This window comes from Drosophila willistoni (assembly GCF_018902025.1).
Source record: "Drosophila willistoni isolate 14030-0811.24 chromosome 2L unlocalized genomic scaffold, UCI_dwil_1.1 Seg168, whole genome shotgun sequence".
Classification (NCBI taxonomy): domain Eukaryota; kingdom Metazoa; phylum Arthropoda; class Insecta; order Diptera; family Drosophilidae; genus Drosophila; species Drosophila willistoni.
Window position 1 is genome coordinate 6,529,254 of NW_025814047.1, and position 15,479 is coordinate 6,544,732.

Here is a 15,479-nt window from a genome sequence, read left to right on the forward strand (position 1 = left end):
GCCGCAAGCTCTAATTCCACACAAATTGTAATTAATTTGAATTAATTATGTTCCACTTTCCACATGCCGTTAAAGGCAAACAAGAGACGAGAACTCAAGCCAACCAGCCACATATAAGCGGAATTGGTAAGAGTTAAGGCCTAAACATATAAGTATGTAAGTATATATAAATTCTTTTCTAGCCACAAATCTGCCACAGCAAAACGGAAGGATAAAAAGAAAGCCGGGCTCATTTTTTTTTTCTTTTTTGCTTTTATCTTCTTGCCAGTTGTTTTCGCTTAATTCTTTTGGGTCTGAAACTTTAAGTGAATAAATACTAAAGTTTATTTAGGTGCTTTAAGCAACTTCTATTAAACAGGTAGGCCATGTCTAAGATGATGTAAAGAAATTCAGTTAAACAGAAAATAGTTACTAATTGGATACAAAACATCTATAGAATAAATACAAATTTTTTTTTTTTTTTTTGAGTTGGAAATTTATGCACAAATTATTAGGCTCTTCAAATTTTACCGAATCAATAGCATAATGCATATATTGGTTATTACTCCAGCTGGCAAGACCATTAAAATGGATGTACTGGATGAGCCCAGTGAAACAAAATTATCCACAATCGATGATAAATTAGCCAAAACAACGACAACAACAGCAACATCCCAAGTAACAAGGCCTCAATAAAATACTAGCCAAAATTGAAGATTATCTTAACCATAACACAAGATAAGTCTGAAAGAAAAGCAAACCCAGGGGAGTAAGCAAGAAAAAGTAGTTAGAGAAATGCATTTTTTGTGCCGTAAATGCTCAACTGAAGATTTACAAAAATCTGTCATATATGTGGGCTTGGCCGATCTAATGCTCGAGTTATTACGTTTCTATTTATTTCAATGGGCCACCGAGTCACAGTGCGGTAAGTATGTACATACATACATATATCTAAAGAGATCTAAAGATTATATATATTTAAAAAAATTCTTTTTTTGTTTTAGAAACATCTTTGACCTGGCTAGCCATAAGCGTAACCCTAACACTTGTCGCACAAATATTGACTGATTTAATTCTAGTTATTGGCGCTAGCAAAGTATAAATAAAAAGTCTTAACAATCGTTGATGAAATTATATGTGTTTTTCTACTTGCCAGGAGCGTTCAACTTGTGTTTTGGCTTATCTAATTTTGATACCCACATTGTTCGTAGTAACATTCACCTTGGCCGGTGTCATAATAGCCAGGTACTTTCAATGCCTTAATTTTTATATATATTTTGGCATACCTTTGCATAGTAAGTTGTTAATCTAAATTGTTATCAAATAACTATTAATTGCCTACTTATTTTTATTTCGTTAGTTGCCACCCCTGCCTTTTGGTTTCTTGCTTATACCTATTATAAAGAATTGAAGGAGCGAGATGTATTTGGTACTTCACCAGCTTGAGAAGGCAGAGAGGGGCTATACATACATATATTGATTGGCCACATCAAAGGCAGCAGCAACAGCAAACAATGCAAAGAGAGAGACCGAACAAGTGAAAGCTCACGTTCTCGTAACATAATCTTGAAAACATGAAGACAAAAAAAAAAAAAAAAAATAGAAAAAACTTTATCACTTAACGAAAAAGGGCAAAACCACGTGCTAAGCAAATTAATTTGGATTCTATTCCTTCACTAAGATATTGTCTTAGACTGCAAACTGTCTGTGAAGTGAAGTGGCGGAAAAGTGGCAAAAGGAATGTTGACTGAGAATTTAACGCTTAAAATGCCAAACACACTCAAATATTTTGAAATTCAAAGCATACAAATATATACATACATAGATATATAAGTATAAAGAGTGAAAGATGGTTGAGGGATGAGGGCAAACTCAGTTGTAGGGATGAGCACATGTGGGAGCCAGTTGTGTTACTTATTTTGCTTCTTCTTTTTTCTTTTTTGTTGCGTGGCAAATTTTCCATGAAAATTGCATGAATTGCAGATTTCCTTTTTTTGTATTTTTTTTTTTATACGCACGAAATATGCAGAGTTAAAGTCGAGTTGCCTTATTGTTCTTGTTGTTGTTGCTGTTGCGTGTGTTGTAGTCATTTTTATGGCATGTGGCAGCCGTTGCCGCCGTTTGCCCGTTTTGCCGCTTCTGCTGCGGCTTGCCACTTGGTAGTATAGAAAAGATGTGTTTTATATACATACATATATAATAGAATTTGCCAGAAAATGTGACTTTAACAAGCCAGCTGAATGACTTAATATACTATATAAAATGTGTGTGTGTATGGCACAGTCTGTTTGATATGTGTGCGGACAATGTGACGTATGCGCGTGTTGCATTGGGACAGCTTAATTTACGTTTTGAGCATACTAGGCGTATGATTAATGCAATTGCAAACACTTGTGGCATATATGCCACAAGCTGTGCTTGAAAAAGCAAGATGTAGCACGCTTTTGTATTCTTCTTTTTTATTTTTTGTTTACCCCTTGAACAACACAAGAAAATTTGACACAAGTTGACAAATGTTCTAATCCATTTGCAGGCGACGACATATTGAACAACGATGGAAGCAACCAAAAGCACAAAGTGTTGGAATAGTAAAAGAAAACACAAAAAGCAAGAGACGAAAAAAGAAAAAAAAAAAGTTCAGCAGGGTGTAAAGGAATGTTTTTTGCAGCTTAGTTCCCTGTTTACCATGGTTCATCATAGCTCAACGAAATGTTGCAAGAAGTACTTCATGAACTTGAACATTGGCCACTACAATAGGCATTTTATAAGGTACTAAACCTTCAACTAAAACTAGTATAATAGATACCTAGCTTTTGACTACTAATTCATCTACTCAAGATTTCAAAGATTAAAGGAGTAGAAATACTGATATTAAAAAATAAAACAATATTTCTGCTTTAAAATATATATTTTATTATATTGGTAAATGAAACTTAAAAAGATGATCGCCTCAAGTTTCCTAAATGGTGCTTACCACAGAAGTATACGTAAATTCAAAAGGACTGAAGGACAAAAGTGATCACCTGTGATCCTAAGAAAAAATCAACTTAATATTAAAAAAAAATCAGTAAATTAACATTTTTACTTAAGAAACTCATTTGATAAACTCTAGTTCAGTATTGCCCTTGACATAAAGGAAAAAAGTGATAAATAATATTTCAAGCTTATTATTTTTAAAAACAGCCAAATAGACATTAGGCAAATTCGAATTTGTCAAATTATTGCTGTCATTCCTCTCTGTCTCTCCAATCTTTAAAAGTTTCGATACTATTACTTCCTTATTATCCAAAATTTTTACATTTTTTTCCAATCTAAAGACGCTATTTGTAATTAGTAGTCAAAATCTTAAATGGCTTAATTTTGCAGCAATTCCATTTTGCACCAAAAAATAAGTTTGTAAACAACATTGTACATCAACTAGCTGTCAGAAGGTTTATCAACTGACAAAATGAAATTGCATTTCTAGCACAAACATTCTCTATATCCTTTTTGGCAACATTCTGTGGCATTTGTGGCAAGAGAATTCTTGTCAAATTTCGCAACAACATATGCAAAATAACTGACCTAAACGGAATGCTTGGGCAAGTGTCTAAACATTCTATTAAGGGAAAGGGCAAAAGTAAAGTTCTTTGATTTAATTGAGCATGAAATTCAATTAACTAAATAAACCAAAGATTAAAAATCAAATCAAGAGTTTTGCAGACACTCAGAGTCCCCTAAATAGAGAGAGAGAGAGGTAGAAAAGGACAGACACTTTGGTGTGGCAAGTAAATTTAAATCATAAATATTTCATCTTGTTTAACTGTATAAATCACACCAAAAACACAAAAAATGAGGACAACAGCGAAAAGGACAGTTAAGGAAAAAGTCAAGAGCGTTTGTCAACTTATGTTGCTTGCCACTTAACCTGCCACTGGCCAAAAAACCTGCTCTTGTCCTGCTTTGTTTGCCACTTTGTCTCGTGTCCTGTAGCCCCGGCGTCCTGTTTATGTGTGTCCTGTGTCTTTTGTTTTTAATGTCTAACAGGCGAATGCTATAAAATTTAATGTCCTCGTCTTCATCGTTGTCGTCGTCGTCGACGGTTACGTCTCTGCCACAAACAATTGCGTGACATTGGGCATTATTATTGTTAAGGGTCTTGGATTTTACCATTTGCCAGTTTTCGCCAGTTTTACTAAGGCTAAACAGTTGTCATTCCGATTTGCACAGGACTAAGATTTATGCCCTGCTAACGCTTGATAAATGACTGGGAAAATGTTGTAAGTGGCTTTCCCTTTGGTTTTTACTTTTTGTTTTTTTTTTTTTGCTTTGACTGCCTCTCGAACTCAAAGTTAACTTTGTGTTACACTTTTCGGAGGAGGGCTATAAATTTACAGTTCGTTGCTCTGGTTGATTATGTAGACTGCAATTAGTAAATTCTAACTACTACGAAACAAACAAATTAGTTTGAAGCTGACAAATTGTGGTAACTCAAATGGAGGCAAATGGGGCAGATGGCTTTGAAAATTTCACTTTATGATGCTTACTTTCAAATGTTTTGTAGATTGAATCTAAAACAGACAATCAAGTGGATTCGATGAGAGTTAATTTTTTGTACAAAGAAAAACTAAGTTTGACAAAATATCGGCCAACTTTATTCAAACTCCCCGTAATTATCATGAAAAACGAGTTAGAAGATAACCTTCATGCTGACTAAATACTATTCCACCTACTAATGCCTATTATTTTGGTTAAAATCTATAATATAAAGAAAGAAACTCTTACACTCTTTATATAGTCTGAAAAATTCATAGCTAAGCCTACTTAACAAGATTTTTCTGTATTTTTACTAATTGTAAGATATTTCTGAATAAAGTGAGTTTTTCGATCGCTAGTTTCTCATAGGCAGGTTGGCATGGATTGATTGACTCGACTGATCAGAAATATATAAATTTTATTGAGTCGAGACCGAAAATTTAATAAAAACCTCTTTAAGGGTATACAAAATATACAAAATGAATGGTTAATCTTTAGGAAAGAGCAAGCATCGGTCAACAGCAGTGACTTTTATTATACATTTTGGTATTTTCCATTCAATTGTTATAGAAAGTAATATTAGTCGATTAATTTACCTATTAATGGCTGTATCAATCAAATTTAATCAAAATTGGGTGACTATTTTATTTATTTTTTATATTAATACATTTTTTGTTATTTTATGATTGTTTATTATTTTATACAATAAATACAATCTATAATTCTGTCAAACTGGATCAAAACCTGAAAACTCTTTCAAATAGCTGCTATGTTGTAACAGCAACAAAGTTTGTTAATACACTTACAGGTTAGCCTCAATTTCAACCAACAAAAATATATAAATATGCAGCTTATCTGAATAGCTATATTGATAGCAAACATCAGACCTGACCAGGCCAAATAGATGAACGACTAATGCTAAAAGTTCCTACAAGGGCAAATCTTCTCACAATAGAATTAAAAGATTTCAAGACATATCACTCAGAATAAATGATATCCTATTATGTACACAGCAAATTGTATGATAATTGTGCAAATATTTCTTTTATTTTAAGTCTCAAACAATTTTTGGCTTTGTTATATGTCAATCCTATTGCGATTTGTCTTTTAATGACTAATACTTGTTTACCTACTAAACATAATTAATATCTGTAAAATAATTGCACGTCTAGACGTTGGAGGTCGTTTATAGCCATTGCAATTAGACCTATTATTTAAGTACTATAATCAAATTAAATTTATATGTATCATGATGTATTGTATGAGAACATGCTATATAGTTAGATAAACGTTAAAACCTTTGCATTCCTATGACTCGCCATTGTCTCAGATAAGACATAGCCATTTCATAGATTACCAATTATAATGCACATCGTTTGGAATAAAATGTTTCACATTGCGAACAGAACAGAAACCGCATTAGCTGTTATTAATTGGGTTAAACACATTCGACACATTGTTCATATATATGTGTGTGTGTGTTTTTAATGCAAATAATTTGTTATGATGGCCATAAATAACTACCAAAAACATACGCAAAGCAGTTAAAACAGATAGAATAAAAATGCAGAGTAGTTCACGTGAGTGAGAGATAAAAGAGGTGGAAGAACACTGATTGAGCTTAACCCTATTAAAATTTAATTACATTTTAAAAGTGTAAAAACATGTTATTTCACTTTTTCTTTTTTTTTTGCTTCCTTTTTTTTTTGTGTATAGGATTTTGTGATTTAATTGAAACGTTAAAAATCAATGTAATTACAATAATTGATTAACAGAGAGGCAGACGCGATAAATTGTCATTTTTGTGCGTACATATATATGTTATTAATTTTTGAAGCACCATTATAAAAGTCTAGGTATATAAAAATCATTTAATTGAATTGTTTTCATCAACACGTTGTGTTTGGCTCGAAAATGTGAAAATTTTTGTAAATTTATTGTGGTCATTGTATTGGTTTTTATACTAATGTGTATCTCTGCCATCTCTTCATATCTCTTCGATCTGTGCAAAATCTATCTCTATCTAGTTTCAGAGTATGGCCCAAAAGCCGAACCGCAACCAAATGTGCGTTTTGCCTTAACTCACATGTGAGATGATGAACATTTTGCATCCAATTAAAATATTTACTCTAACACTTTCTCTTTGTCAGTCTCTCTACATCTCCATTTCTGTTATGGTATTGCCTTTTGTCTTTCCTGTGGCTGGCCACATTTCGGAATCCAAAACTAAAATTGAAATTGCAATGGTTTGGCAAATGAAGTCATAGTCATACCCACTCACTATCTGTCTTCCTCTTATTGAAGTTCATAAAACGATATTACACCATCTATAAAAAAAAGGTAGATTTCCTAAACGAATCTTATCAGCATTAGCCATATAAAAACTTGAGTGTTCCCAGAACTCTATAAACAAAAAAGCACCCTTTTGTAATTTTTGACAAAAGACTTCAAAGCAATATTGATATACCCAAGTAGCAGTTACCAAAAATAGATTGATTGATTTATGAGAGGGAATATCAACATCTTAAACTTGTTTTCCCCACTTTTATTTATGCCATTTCGCAAGACAAAAGAACCTTATGGAAGAATCCCGACCACACAACAAAGCTAAACTTGTGTCTTTGTTTAAGGCACGTCTTGGGTTTAATAAGTAAGGTATTACTCAATCGAAAAAAGTCAATTTACCAAACATAAGATTCCAAAGCGTTTGCATACCTAATACAGGTATTGAATACCCTAAAGATATTTGGTCAAAGGGTATATACATTTATGTTGAAAAATGTTTCAAAACCCGAATCGATTAATGATTGTGTTATTAGTAAATAATAGTAAGTAATGAAAAATTTTGAATCATTAATCATTTGAACATTTGTAACTCGTGTTGCTTATTTAATTTACAGCTTAGATTTCTATCTACTGGATTTTTGTCTCGTTTGTTATAACGTGCTTTAGAACACATAATATATAAAATAAGTAAATTATTATCATTATAAATAAATCACAAGCTGACTCAGCTTTCGTAAAATTTATTATTTTTTAGACATCTAATTGTTTGTTAAATCCTAAAAATAGTTTGCAACTTTCTTCCATGTAATACTCCTTCTGGTTATGGAGTACGAATAATAAATATTTCAAATGCAGATCCTTTATCTATATCCTACCCGCGTTATGCAGTGCGATGGAATATTTAAGTACTATCTTTTGGTCAACCATATTCAGATTCAAGTATTCTGCTAAATGCAATTTGACAATAAGCTTCATTAATATTTCTAGTAAAAAACTCTTTTTCCAAAAACATCCTTTTCGATTATATGATATATATTTGTTTAGCTAATTTTACTTTGTCTAAAAGTTGCCATGTTTTTTAGTGTACAGATGTATTGAAAAATATATGAATTGAAACGACAGCTAAGCATTTATTTTATTAGAAATAGCTGAAAAAAAACTCAAGTGAGTTCTATGGAAATAAGTTAAAGAGATAACTCACTAGTGGCAATCACTTTCTGATTATTAAATAAAAGACCCTCGACTAACTTTACTTGCGCTTTTATTTAAAAATCTATGATTTTTCAAAATATACTAATTCGGCTTAATTATATTTCAACAACATAAATTCCGCTTTGCTTAGGAAAATTAACTTTACATAAGCCTTAAAAACTTTGCCATATCTTAACACTTGTTTTCCTTCTTACAGGGTAGCTAAAAGTCGTAAAGTTAAATAACTGTAAGTTTTAACAATATTTTCACTTACCTTAGGTCAAGTCGATATGCCAGTTCCCAGGCACCTTTTGTTGTCGGTTTCGGTTTGTTTTTTTATGTTTTTTATTTTGTTTTGTTTTTTAAGTTTTTTTACAGTCTTTGGTGGGACGCGCTTGTGGTGGGTCTCAGTTAGCTTTTGGCATTCGTGGCGAGCAGTTCGGTTCGGTTTTCAATTAGTTGCCTAGAAAAAAAAATAATAATAAACAAACCAAACAAAACAAAAAAAGAGACGACAATAATATAATATAATTTGAAATAATTGTTCAGTAATAATGTTAAATTGCCTGACAACAAATTAAAGCTAAAACATCTGTAAATATTTTTTTCATACATAATTAACTAGTTTTTTATGTGAGTTTTTTTTGCCGGAATTTAATTTAAAGTTCATCTCCATAAAAACTATTAAAGTTGTTCGCGTGCCCACACTATAAACATTGGATAAGGGAAATTTAGTTAGCTACTTTATATGATTTAGTGATAGTGACTAACTAGTTTTTCTTTTCGGCAGATGCTGAAATTTTCTACAGTTCTGGTAGAATTTTTGTGGGTCAAGGGCCCCTAGAACGCAATTGGTTTATGGCCACGTCTGATAACTTTATTCCTGTCATAAAATTCTTATGGATAACAAGTAAAAGCAAGAGGAAGAGGGCCTTTTGATCTCTCTTTCTGTCTTTCTCTTTCTTACTTCCACCTGTTGTCGCTTTTGCTCTCTTAGTTAAATGAAAATTCATTAAATTTTATCAGTTTGTCACACGTTTGGAGGCAATAAACAAAGAACAAAAGGCACCCAACTCTCTGTGTATCTTTCCCTCTGTCTCTCTCTCTCTCTCTCTCTCTCTCTGTTTGTTTATGTGTGCAATTAAATAATTGACTTGCCAATATAAAATAATAAACATTCATTTAAACCAGAGTCAAAAGCATTTTTTTCTCGTTTCTTTATCGCACTCTCATTGTGAAGCAGAAACGTGTCTTCTTCATTGTTGGCCAACTTTTGGGCCAACTAATTATGTGGCATGTATGTATGTACATGCATATGTTGGCATTGGCACATACTTATGTTGACATTTCGTAGCAGTCAACAAATAATTGGTAGTAAAAATACCCTTCACTTTCCAAAATGCAGACAATTACATGTAATTGCCAGAACAATCTGGCAGCTGCGCATGCGCAAATGACACCACAATTTGCAACAAATTTACCTAAGGTAAACAATGAGAACTAACAAATGTAGCATAAAGACTAGTAAATGCTCTTCATGAAATAGTAAAGAATCAGAGACAAGGAAGATGTCTATGTACACAAGCAAAGCACAACTCAATCATTGAGTAAAAGTTGTTTATCCCGTTGACAAGCTAAAGTTGTAGGCCTTGTTTCAGGTTCTGGGAAGTAAAAGTATTTCAAGTGTTTACGCCCCCCCCAAAAAAGGATTGAGAACACATCAGGAAATAATACTTCACTTTTTAATTCCGCAACCTTGTGCAGAGTAATGAAAAGATGACATATGTACATATTAGTTTATGGTTTTCAAATTGCTTCCTCTTAATCTCATTCCTCTTTATTCAATAGTTTGTTAATTGAAATATAAGGTATGGGTATATTCGTTTTCACTAAAAGACAATAAATACATATTTCTAATTGTTGAAAATTCATCTGATTTCCTGAAGCAAATACAAGTTTATAACGTTTGAATAGATTTGGAGGCTTACAATTTTAATTTGTAAATGTTTTTCTAGCCATTAAAGACTTCTGGTTCTGGTTTTGTGCATTTGCTGTTTTTTCGAGTAAATAAATATTGTTTAGTTTTTATGACTACTTTATGTAAGTTACTCTTGCGTCTTTTTAATTAAAGTGTTTGTACCAAAGCATTTTGAATTATATATAGTCGTCTAATTTTTCTCTGAACAACTAAGTTTTTTATAAAAATCTTTCATTTTTGATATGTTTATCTTTTAAAATTGGTCAAAAGCCATTTATTTTCCTTTAGGCAATTGCCTTAGGGCAATATGTAAGTTCACTTTTTAGAGAAATCTTAGTTTTCGACGAAATGGCCTGAAGTGTTTATAGAGAGGGTTCAACTTTAGAGTTGCCAGATCTTTGGGCGTAAGTTTTTAAGGGCCTTCTGCATGCTATAAGTTTATTACAAATCAAAATACAAAGTTGTTTTCATCTTACTCTCAAAATGTATTGTTATCGAATCTTTATGTTCAACTTTATAGTTCGCAGATCCAACTACGTTGCCTTTTTAATGGGTACTTTTGGCTATGCAAATGTGTTTCAGCAGTTGAGCAAATACAATTATTGAAAGTGTCGGTTGAAACAAATACCAATTTCTGGTGACGTTTGTCTTATAAAGGCCAAGAAACTCGTTTCGATGGCTGGTCCCTGGCAAGCCCTAAAGCTCTTTTAAGCCGCTGACAGGCAAATTGCAAGCCTGTTTTTTGTTCGAAGCTTGGTCTTTTCTTGTCTTTTTGTTTTTTGTTTTTACTTCTGTTGCACTTAACCAGTTTACTGCAGTTTTTACTGAATGAATTTGGTTACCGGGTATTTGCTATTGTTTGCTGTTATGTAACAATGATTCGAGTGAGTCAGTGGGTCACTGACTTTACTATGTTTTGCTATGTTTGGTCTATGATTTCGCTTTTTGTTTTTGTCTTATTTTGTAAAGAAATAAAACCGGTTGGCATCTGAAACACGATACGTTACGAGCGTAGTAAAACATTTTGCCATAAATTACTTTGATGTTGTTTGTTAGCGCCAAATTGTAACATGTAATTTTGCTCAGTATTGACCACTAGTTAAGGCTAACCTTCAGTCATGATTTGTAAATTAAGTTTAAGGTTAAACGGAACCACATTTTCTATGAATTGTTTTAATTTTTTGGTTTCTATGCAGGTGCCATGGAGAACGGCAAAAGTAATAATAACAACAACAACGACAATGGTTACCTCAATCCTGCCTATGTGGGCTCATTAAATGCCTCAACCATATCCATACCGGGAGCGTATAAAGCAAATTCGAATGATCAAAAACAAAAGCAAGATTCGCCCAAGGGTGAAGCACAAATCGAAGCTGGAGTTGCAGATGGAAGCAATGTTGGGGCAGAGCCAGAACAAGGCAAAAAACGCGACAGTTGGAACAATGATATTGAATTTCTTATGTCCTGCATAGCATTGAGTGTGGGTCTGGGCAATGTCTGGAGATTTCCTTTCACAGCCTTGGAGAATGGTGGCGGAGCGTTTGTTATTCCCTATTTGATAGTTCTGATATTGGTGGGCAAACCAGTTTATTATTTGGAAATGCTTCTGGGACAATTCTCAAGTCGTGGCAGCGTCAAGGTCTATGATTTCTCACCCATTCTAAGAGGTAAGTTGGCTGTTCCTGAATGTGAGTAACTAATTGAATGTTCTACTTCATTAGGCATTGGCTATGGTCAGGTCTTGGCAACTGCCATAGTAACCACTTACTATGCCACCTTGATGGCCTTAACTTTGCGTTATTTTGTGGACTCTTTTTATCCCACTCTCCCGTGGAGTTATTGTCGCGAGGAATGGGGACCCAATTGCCTGGACTCTGCTTCCATTGCCGAACAGGAGCCACAAAGTATTGGCAGAACCACGGTCAAGACCACTTCAGCTGAGTTTTATTTCACGTAAGTGAAAGTATATCTAAAAAAGTAAAAGTTTCTTTTGAATTTGTTTTTCTCTCTGACAGAAATATAATTCTTCGCGAAAAGCCCAGCATAGATGATGGCATTGGTTATCCCAGTTGGAGTTTATCCCTCAGCTTAGCTGTGGCTTGGATCATAATAGCCAGCATTATGTTCAAGGGTGTTAAGAGTTCAGGCAAAGCTTCATATTTTCTGGCCCTATTTCCCTATGTGGTTATGTTGATTCTACTCGTAAGATCCTTGACCCTGCCCGGGGCCTTTGATGGAGTTTTATATTTCCTAAAACCGCAATGGCATAAGCTCTTGGAACCACAAGTCTGGTATGCTGCAGTAACTCAAGTATTTTTTTCTCTAGCCATTTGTTTTGGCAATATCATCATGTATTCCTCATACAATCGTTTTGGTCATAATATCTACAGGTAATTATATTTAGTATTAATAAATACACTAATAACAGATTGATTGATGTTGAGTTTTTTTTCTTTATAGAGATGCCAACATTGTAACTACTTTGGATACCTTTACATCTTTGCTCTCTGGCATTATAATATTTGGCATTTTGGGTAATCTGGCGTATGAGAATAATACGACAGATATCTCGAGTGTTGTTAATGGTGGACCAGGTTTGGCTTTCATTTCTTATCCGGATGCCATAGCCAAATTTAAGGTGTTACCTCAGCTTTTTTCGGTGCTGTTCTTTTTGATGCTTTTTGTTTTGGGCATTGGCAGTAATGTGGGCATGGCCTCATGTCTTTCCACAGTTATCAAAGATCAGTTTGTTAATCTCAAAAACTGGGTTGTTGTGGTAGGCATAGCCATTGTTGGCTATCTGCTTGGCTTGTTCTATATCACACCCGGTGGTCAGTATGTTTTAAATCTCTTGGACTTTTTTGGTGCCACATTTGTGGCATTAGTTTTGGCCATATTCGAATTGATAGCCATAGGCTGGATCTATGGTGTGAAACGTTTATGTCGTGATGTAGAATTCATGCTGGGCATTAAGACATCGCTCTACTATCGCATCTGTTGGGCTATTGTCACGCCCCTAATGATGATCACAATTTTGATCTATATGCTGGCTCTCTATGAACCTCTGACCTATAAGGATTATACCTATCTACCAGGTATCTATGGTGAGTACTCTGACTACCTCTATTGCTGAATTGATTTTTAACTTGGATTGTCTTTTGCAGTTTTTGGCTGGTGTCTTTCGGCCTTTGGTGTGGGTCAAGTATTATTCTGGGCTATACCAGCTGTAAGAAAACAACCCTCACATCTTAGCCTATGTTCACGCATACGCAAAGCCTTTGATCCTTTGCCCGATTGGGGACCTTCGGATCCACATACCCTTAAACGATATCAACTTCATGTCCAGCAGGCCAATGTCAGTTCAATGTTTCAACGCAGCGGCATCTGGCATAAAATCTATGACAATATCTTTGGTTAGCTTTGAATTAGCAATAAAAAAAAAACAAAAAATACATATATATATAAGAAACTATATACCATCTAATGCTTGGCTTATGATGTACACAGTAACCCTTTTTTTATATAATAATAAGTATAAAAAAAATCTCTTTAAGTATCAAATGAAGTCGCCCTAAGGACAAAAGGCTCAGCTTAGGGATGACAACGTGAGTGGGTAGTAAAGGAGTCAAACTATAAACTGACTTTATCCAGAAGCGAGCTAATTGCAAAAGTCAAACTTTTAACATTAATTAAGGTAAGTTTTTCTTCAATTCAATGAAAATTTCATTTCGCAAATTGAAAAACATGTGCCACAAACAAAACTTTTCCATAGCGATGTGTTTCTGGGTATGTGTGTGTGTGTGTGACATCTCTATTCGAAGGCAGAACAAGCAACTGGCTCAACAACTATAAAACGACAAGACAATTGCAGCTGGAGGCGCTTTATGCTCTGCTCCTTAACTCCTTTTCATATACATATATCCTTAACACTGATTATGCTATAAAGGGTGCAAAAGTAAAGTTCTGATTTTATGATTGAAACAGGAAAGTGAGAGAGAAAGAAAGAAAGAAAAGAAAACTTGCTCTACTATAGACCGGGTGTGTGTGTGTGTGTCCCCATGTCCTTAAGCGAACTTCTGTGTGGGCTGTAAAACACTTTCCGCGTAACAGCGGGGTGTAAAAGTATTAAAGTAATTTGTACGCAAAAAGGAAATGAAGGATTGAGATGCCTTTGGTTCACTTTGGCTGCCTGCTGTGCCAGATAAGGCATGACAAAAAAGCCCACTTCTTTGCGAAAACGATGACAAACGATGAGCCTATGAAGATGTTTTTTTTTTTCTTTTTGCGCCAACAAAAATAGAACCAATAAATCACAGAAGTCGTCTTCTTTCATTAGTAGATAGATAGACAGACAGACAGAGAGACAAGAGAAGAGTACACAAAAAAGTGATTGGGAGTGTTGAGAGCCCCCCAAAAAGCAAGCAAATGAAGAAACGAAAATAAAAGCAACACTAAAAGACACCTGACAACTCTACCTGAGGGTGTGAGTCTGGTGTTGTTTTTGGGGTCACCACAGGAGCAAGCATTCCTTTAGCTGTCAACTTAATGAGCATGCCCAAACCAAACGGACACAGCTGCCTGATGTATCCTGGTCTGGGGTTTTTTTTTCGTTGGCCTGTTCATTTCACTTGACTTCTGCATTTGTCAGCAGCTTGTGTATGTAATTGCACTGATAAAATGGCATTTAAAAAGCATAAAATGCCACTCACTTACGCTGTCATGATCACACATACAACTGAAACTGAAGGTGCAACCGGTGCAGAGACACAAAAAGAGAACGAACCGTAGTGTAAGCGGTGGGAGGGGACAAGGACTCGGTTGAGTCCAGTGCATTTCGAGTTATTTGTCAAGCTATTGTATGCCATGTTAATGCGTTTTTAATGGCCAAATGTTGAAAACATTTACATATAATCATATATGTAGGTGTGTGTGCACTCTGAACTCTTTGTGCCCTTTCAAGTGGCTGATGCTTGAGCTTAATTTCATTGTTTTTCAGCGTAAATCAAACATAATGCGATAATGCGCATATATGCGCATCAACGGTGCGTATGCTTAATTAAAATATACACAAAAATTTCCATGCATATACATATACAAAACGCAGTTCAAATTGGTATAGTCCATGGCCTCGTCGTGGGCATTGTCGATCACCCTTTGACCATAATTGGCATTAAAATTCAATTAAATGTCGTAAAATGTGTGTATGAAAATTGTCGATAATTAAATATTATTCAAGCTTTTTTGGCAAGCATTCTATTTCAATGTAGTTACAGAGTTTTCGAAATATATTTTGAAATTAATTTGTTTTTAATTTCCGTGATATTCACGGAACAATCTCAGGTAAAAACTGAATTTCCGTTTGAATGCAGATCGATAGTCATTATCTTGATATATCATGGGTAACCATCTGAAATGTATTCTGAACAGAATATAGGCTGCAGCCTATTCTGCCTATCCATTTGCAAATAGACTTAAGATATATACAAATTCGGTTACTTTTTTCCAAAAATAAAATCCTTTTCTTTTCGTT

At 34.2% G+C, this 15,479-nt stretch overlaps 2 protein-coding genes across 4 annotated transcripts; both read left to right on the forward strand.

The window, feature by feature from the left end:
* Positions 1–381: 381 nt before the first annotated feature.
* On the forward strand, positions 382–1,802 carry LOC26530150. 2 transcript variants are annotated; one of them, XR_006953896.1, is made up of 4 exons: positions 382–908; positions 984–1,075; positions 1,136–1,274; positions 1,340–1,802. XR_006953896.1 is itself a non-coding variant. In XM_023175050.2 (4 exons), the coding sequence occupies exons 1-4, from the start codon at positions 775–777 to the stop codon at positions 1,423–1,425; spliced, it is 447 nt and encodes a 148-aa protein (XP_023030818.1). In that variant the 5' UTR covers positions 383–774; the 3' UTR covers positions 1,426–1,802. The 2 variants fall into 2 exon arrangements, 1 of the variants encoding a protein (XP_023030818.1); XM_023175050.2 differs by having other exon boundaries at positions 383–904.
* A 6,580-nt stretch (positions 1,803–8,382) lies between these two features.
* Positions 8,383–13,466, forward strand: LOC6640771 (sodium-dependent nutrient amino acid transporter 1). Of its 2 annotated transcripts, none has more exons than XM_002063944.3 (6): positions 8,383–8,565; positions 11,146–11,616; positions 11,671–11,902; positions 11,965–12,339; positions 12,410–13,053; positions 13,114–13,466. In XM_002063944.3, the coding sequence occupies exons 2-6, from the start codon at positions 11,151–11,153 to the stop codon at positions 13,365–13,367; spliced, it is 1,971 nt and encodes a 656-aa protein (XP_002063980.1). In that variant the 5' UTR covers positions 8,383–8,565; positions 11,146–11,150; the 3' UTR covers positions 13,368–13,466. The 2 variants fall into 2 exon arrangements, with proteins under 2 accessions (XP_002063980.1, XP_023030817.1); XM_023175049.2 differs by lacking the exon at positions 8,383–8,565 and adding an exon at positions 8,586–8,604.
* Positions 13,467–15,479: the final 2,013 nt, after the last annotated feature.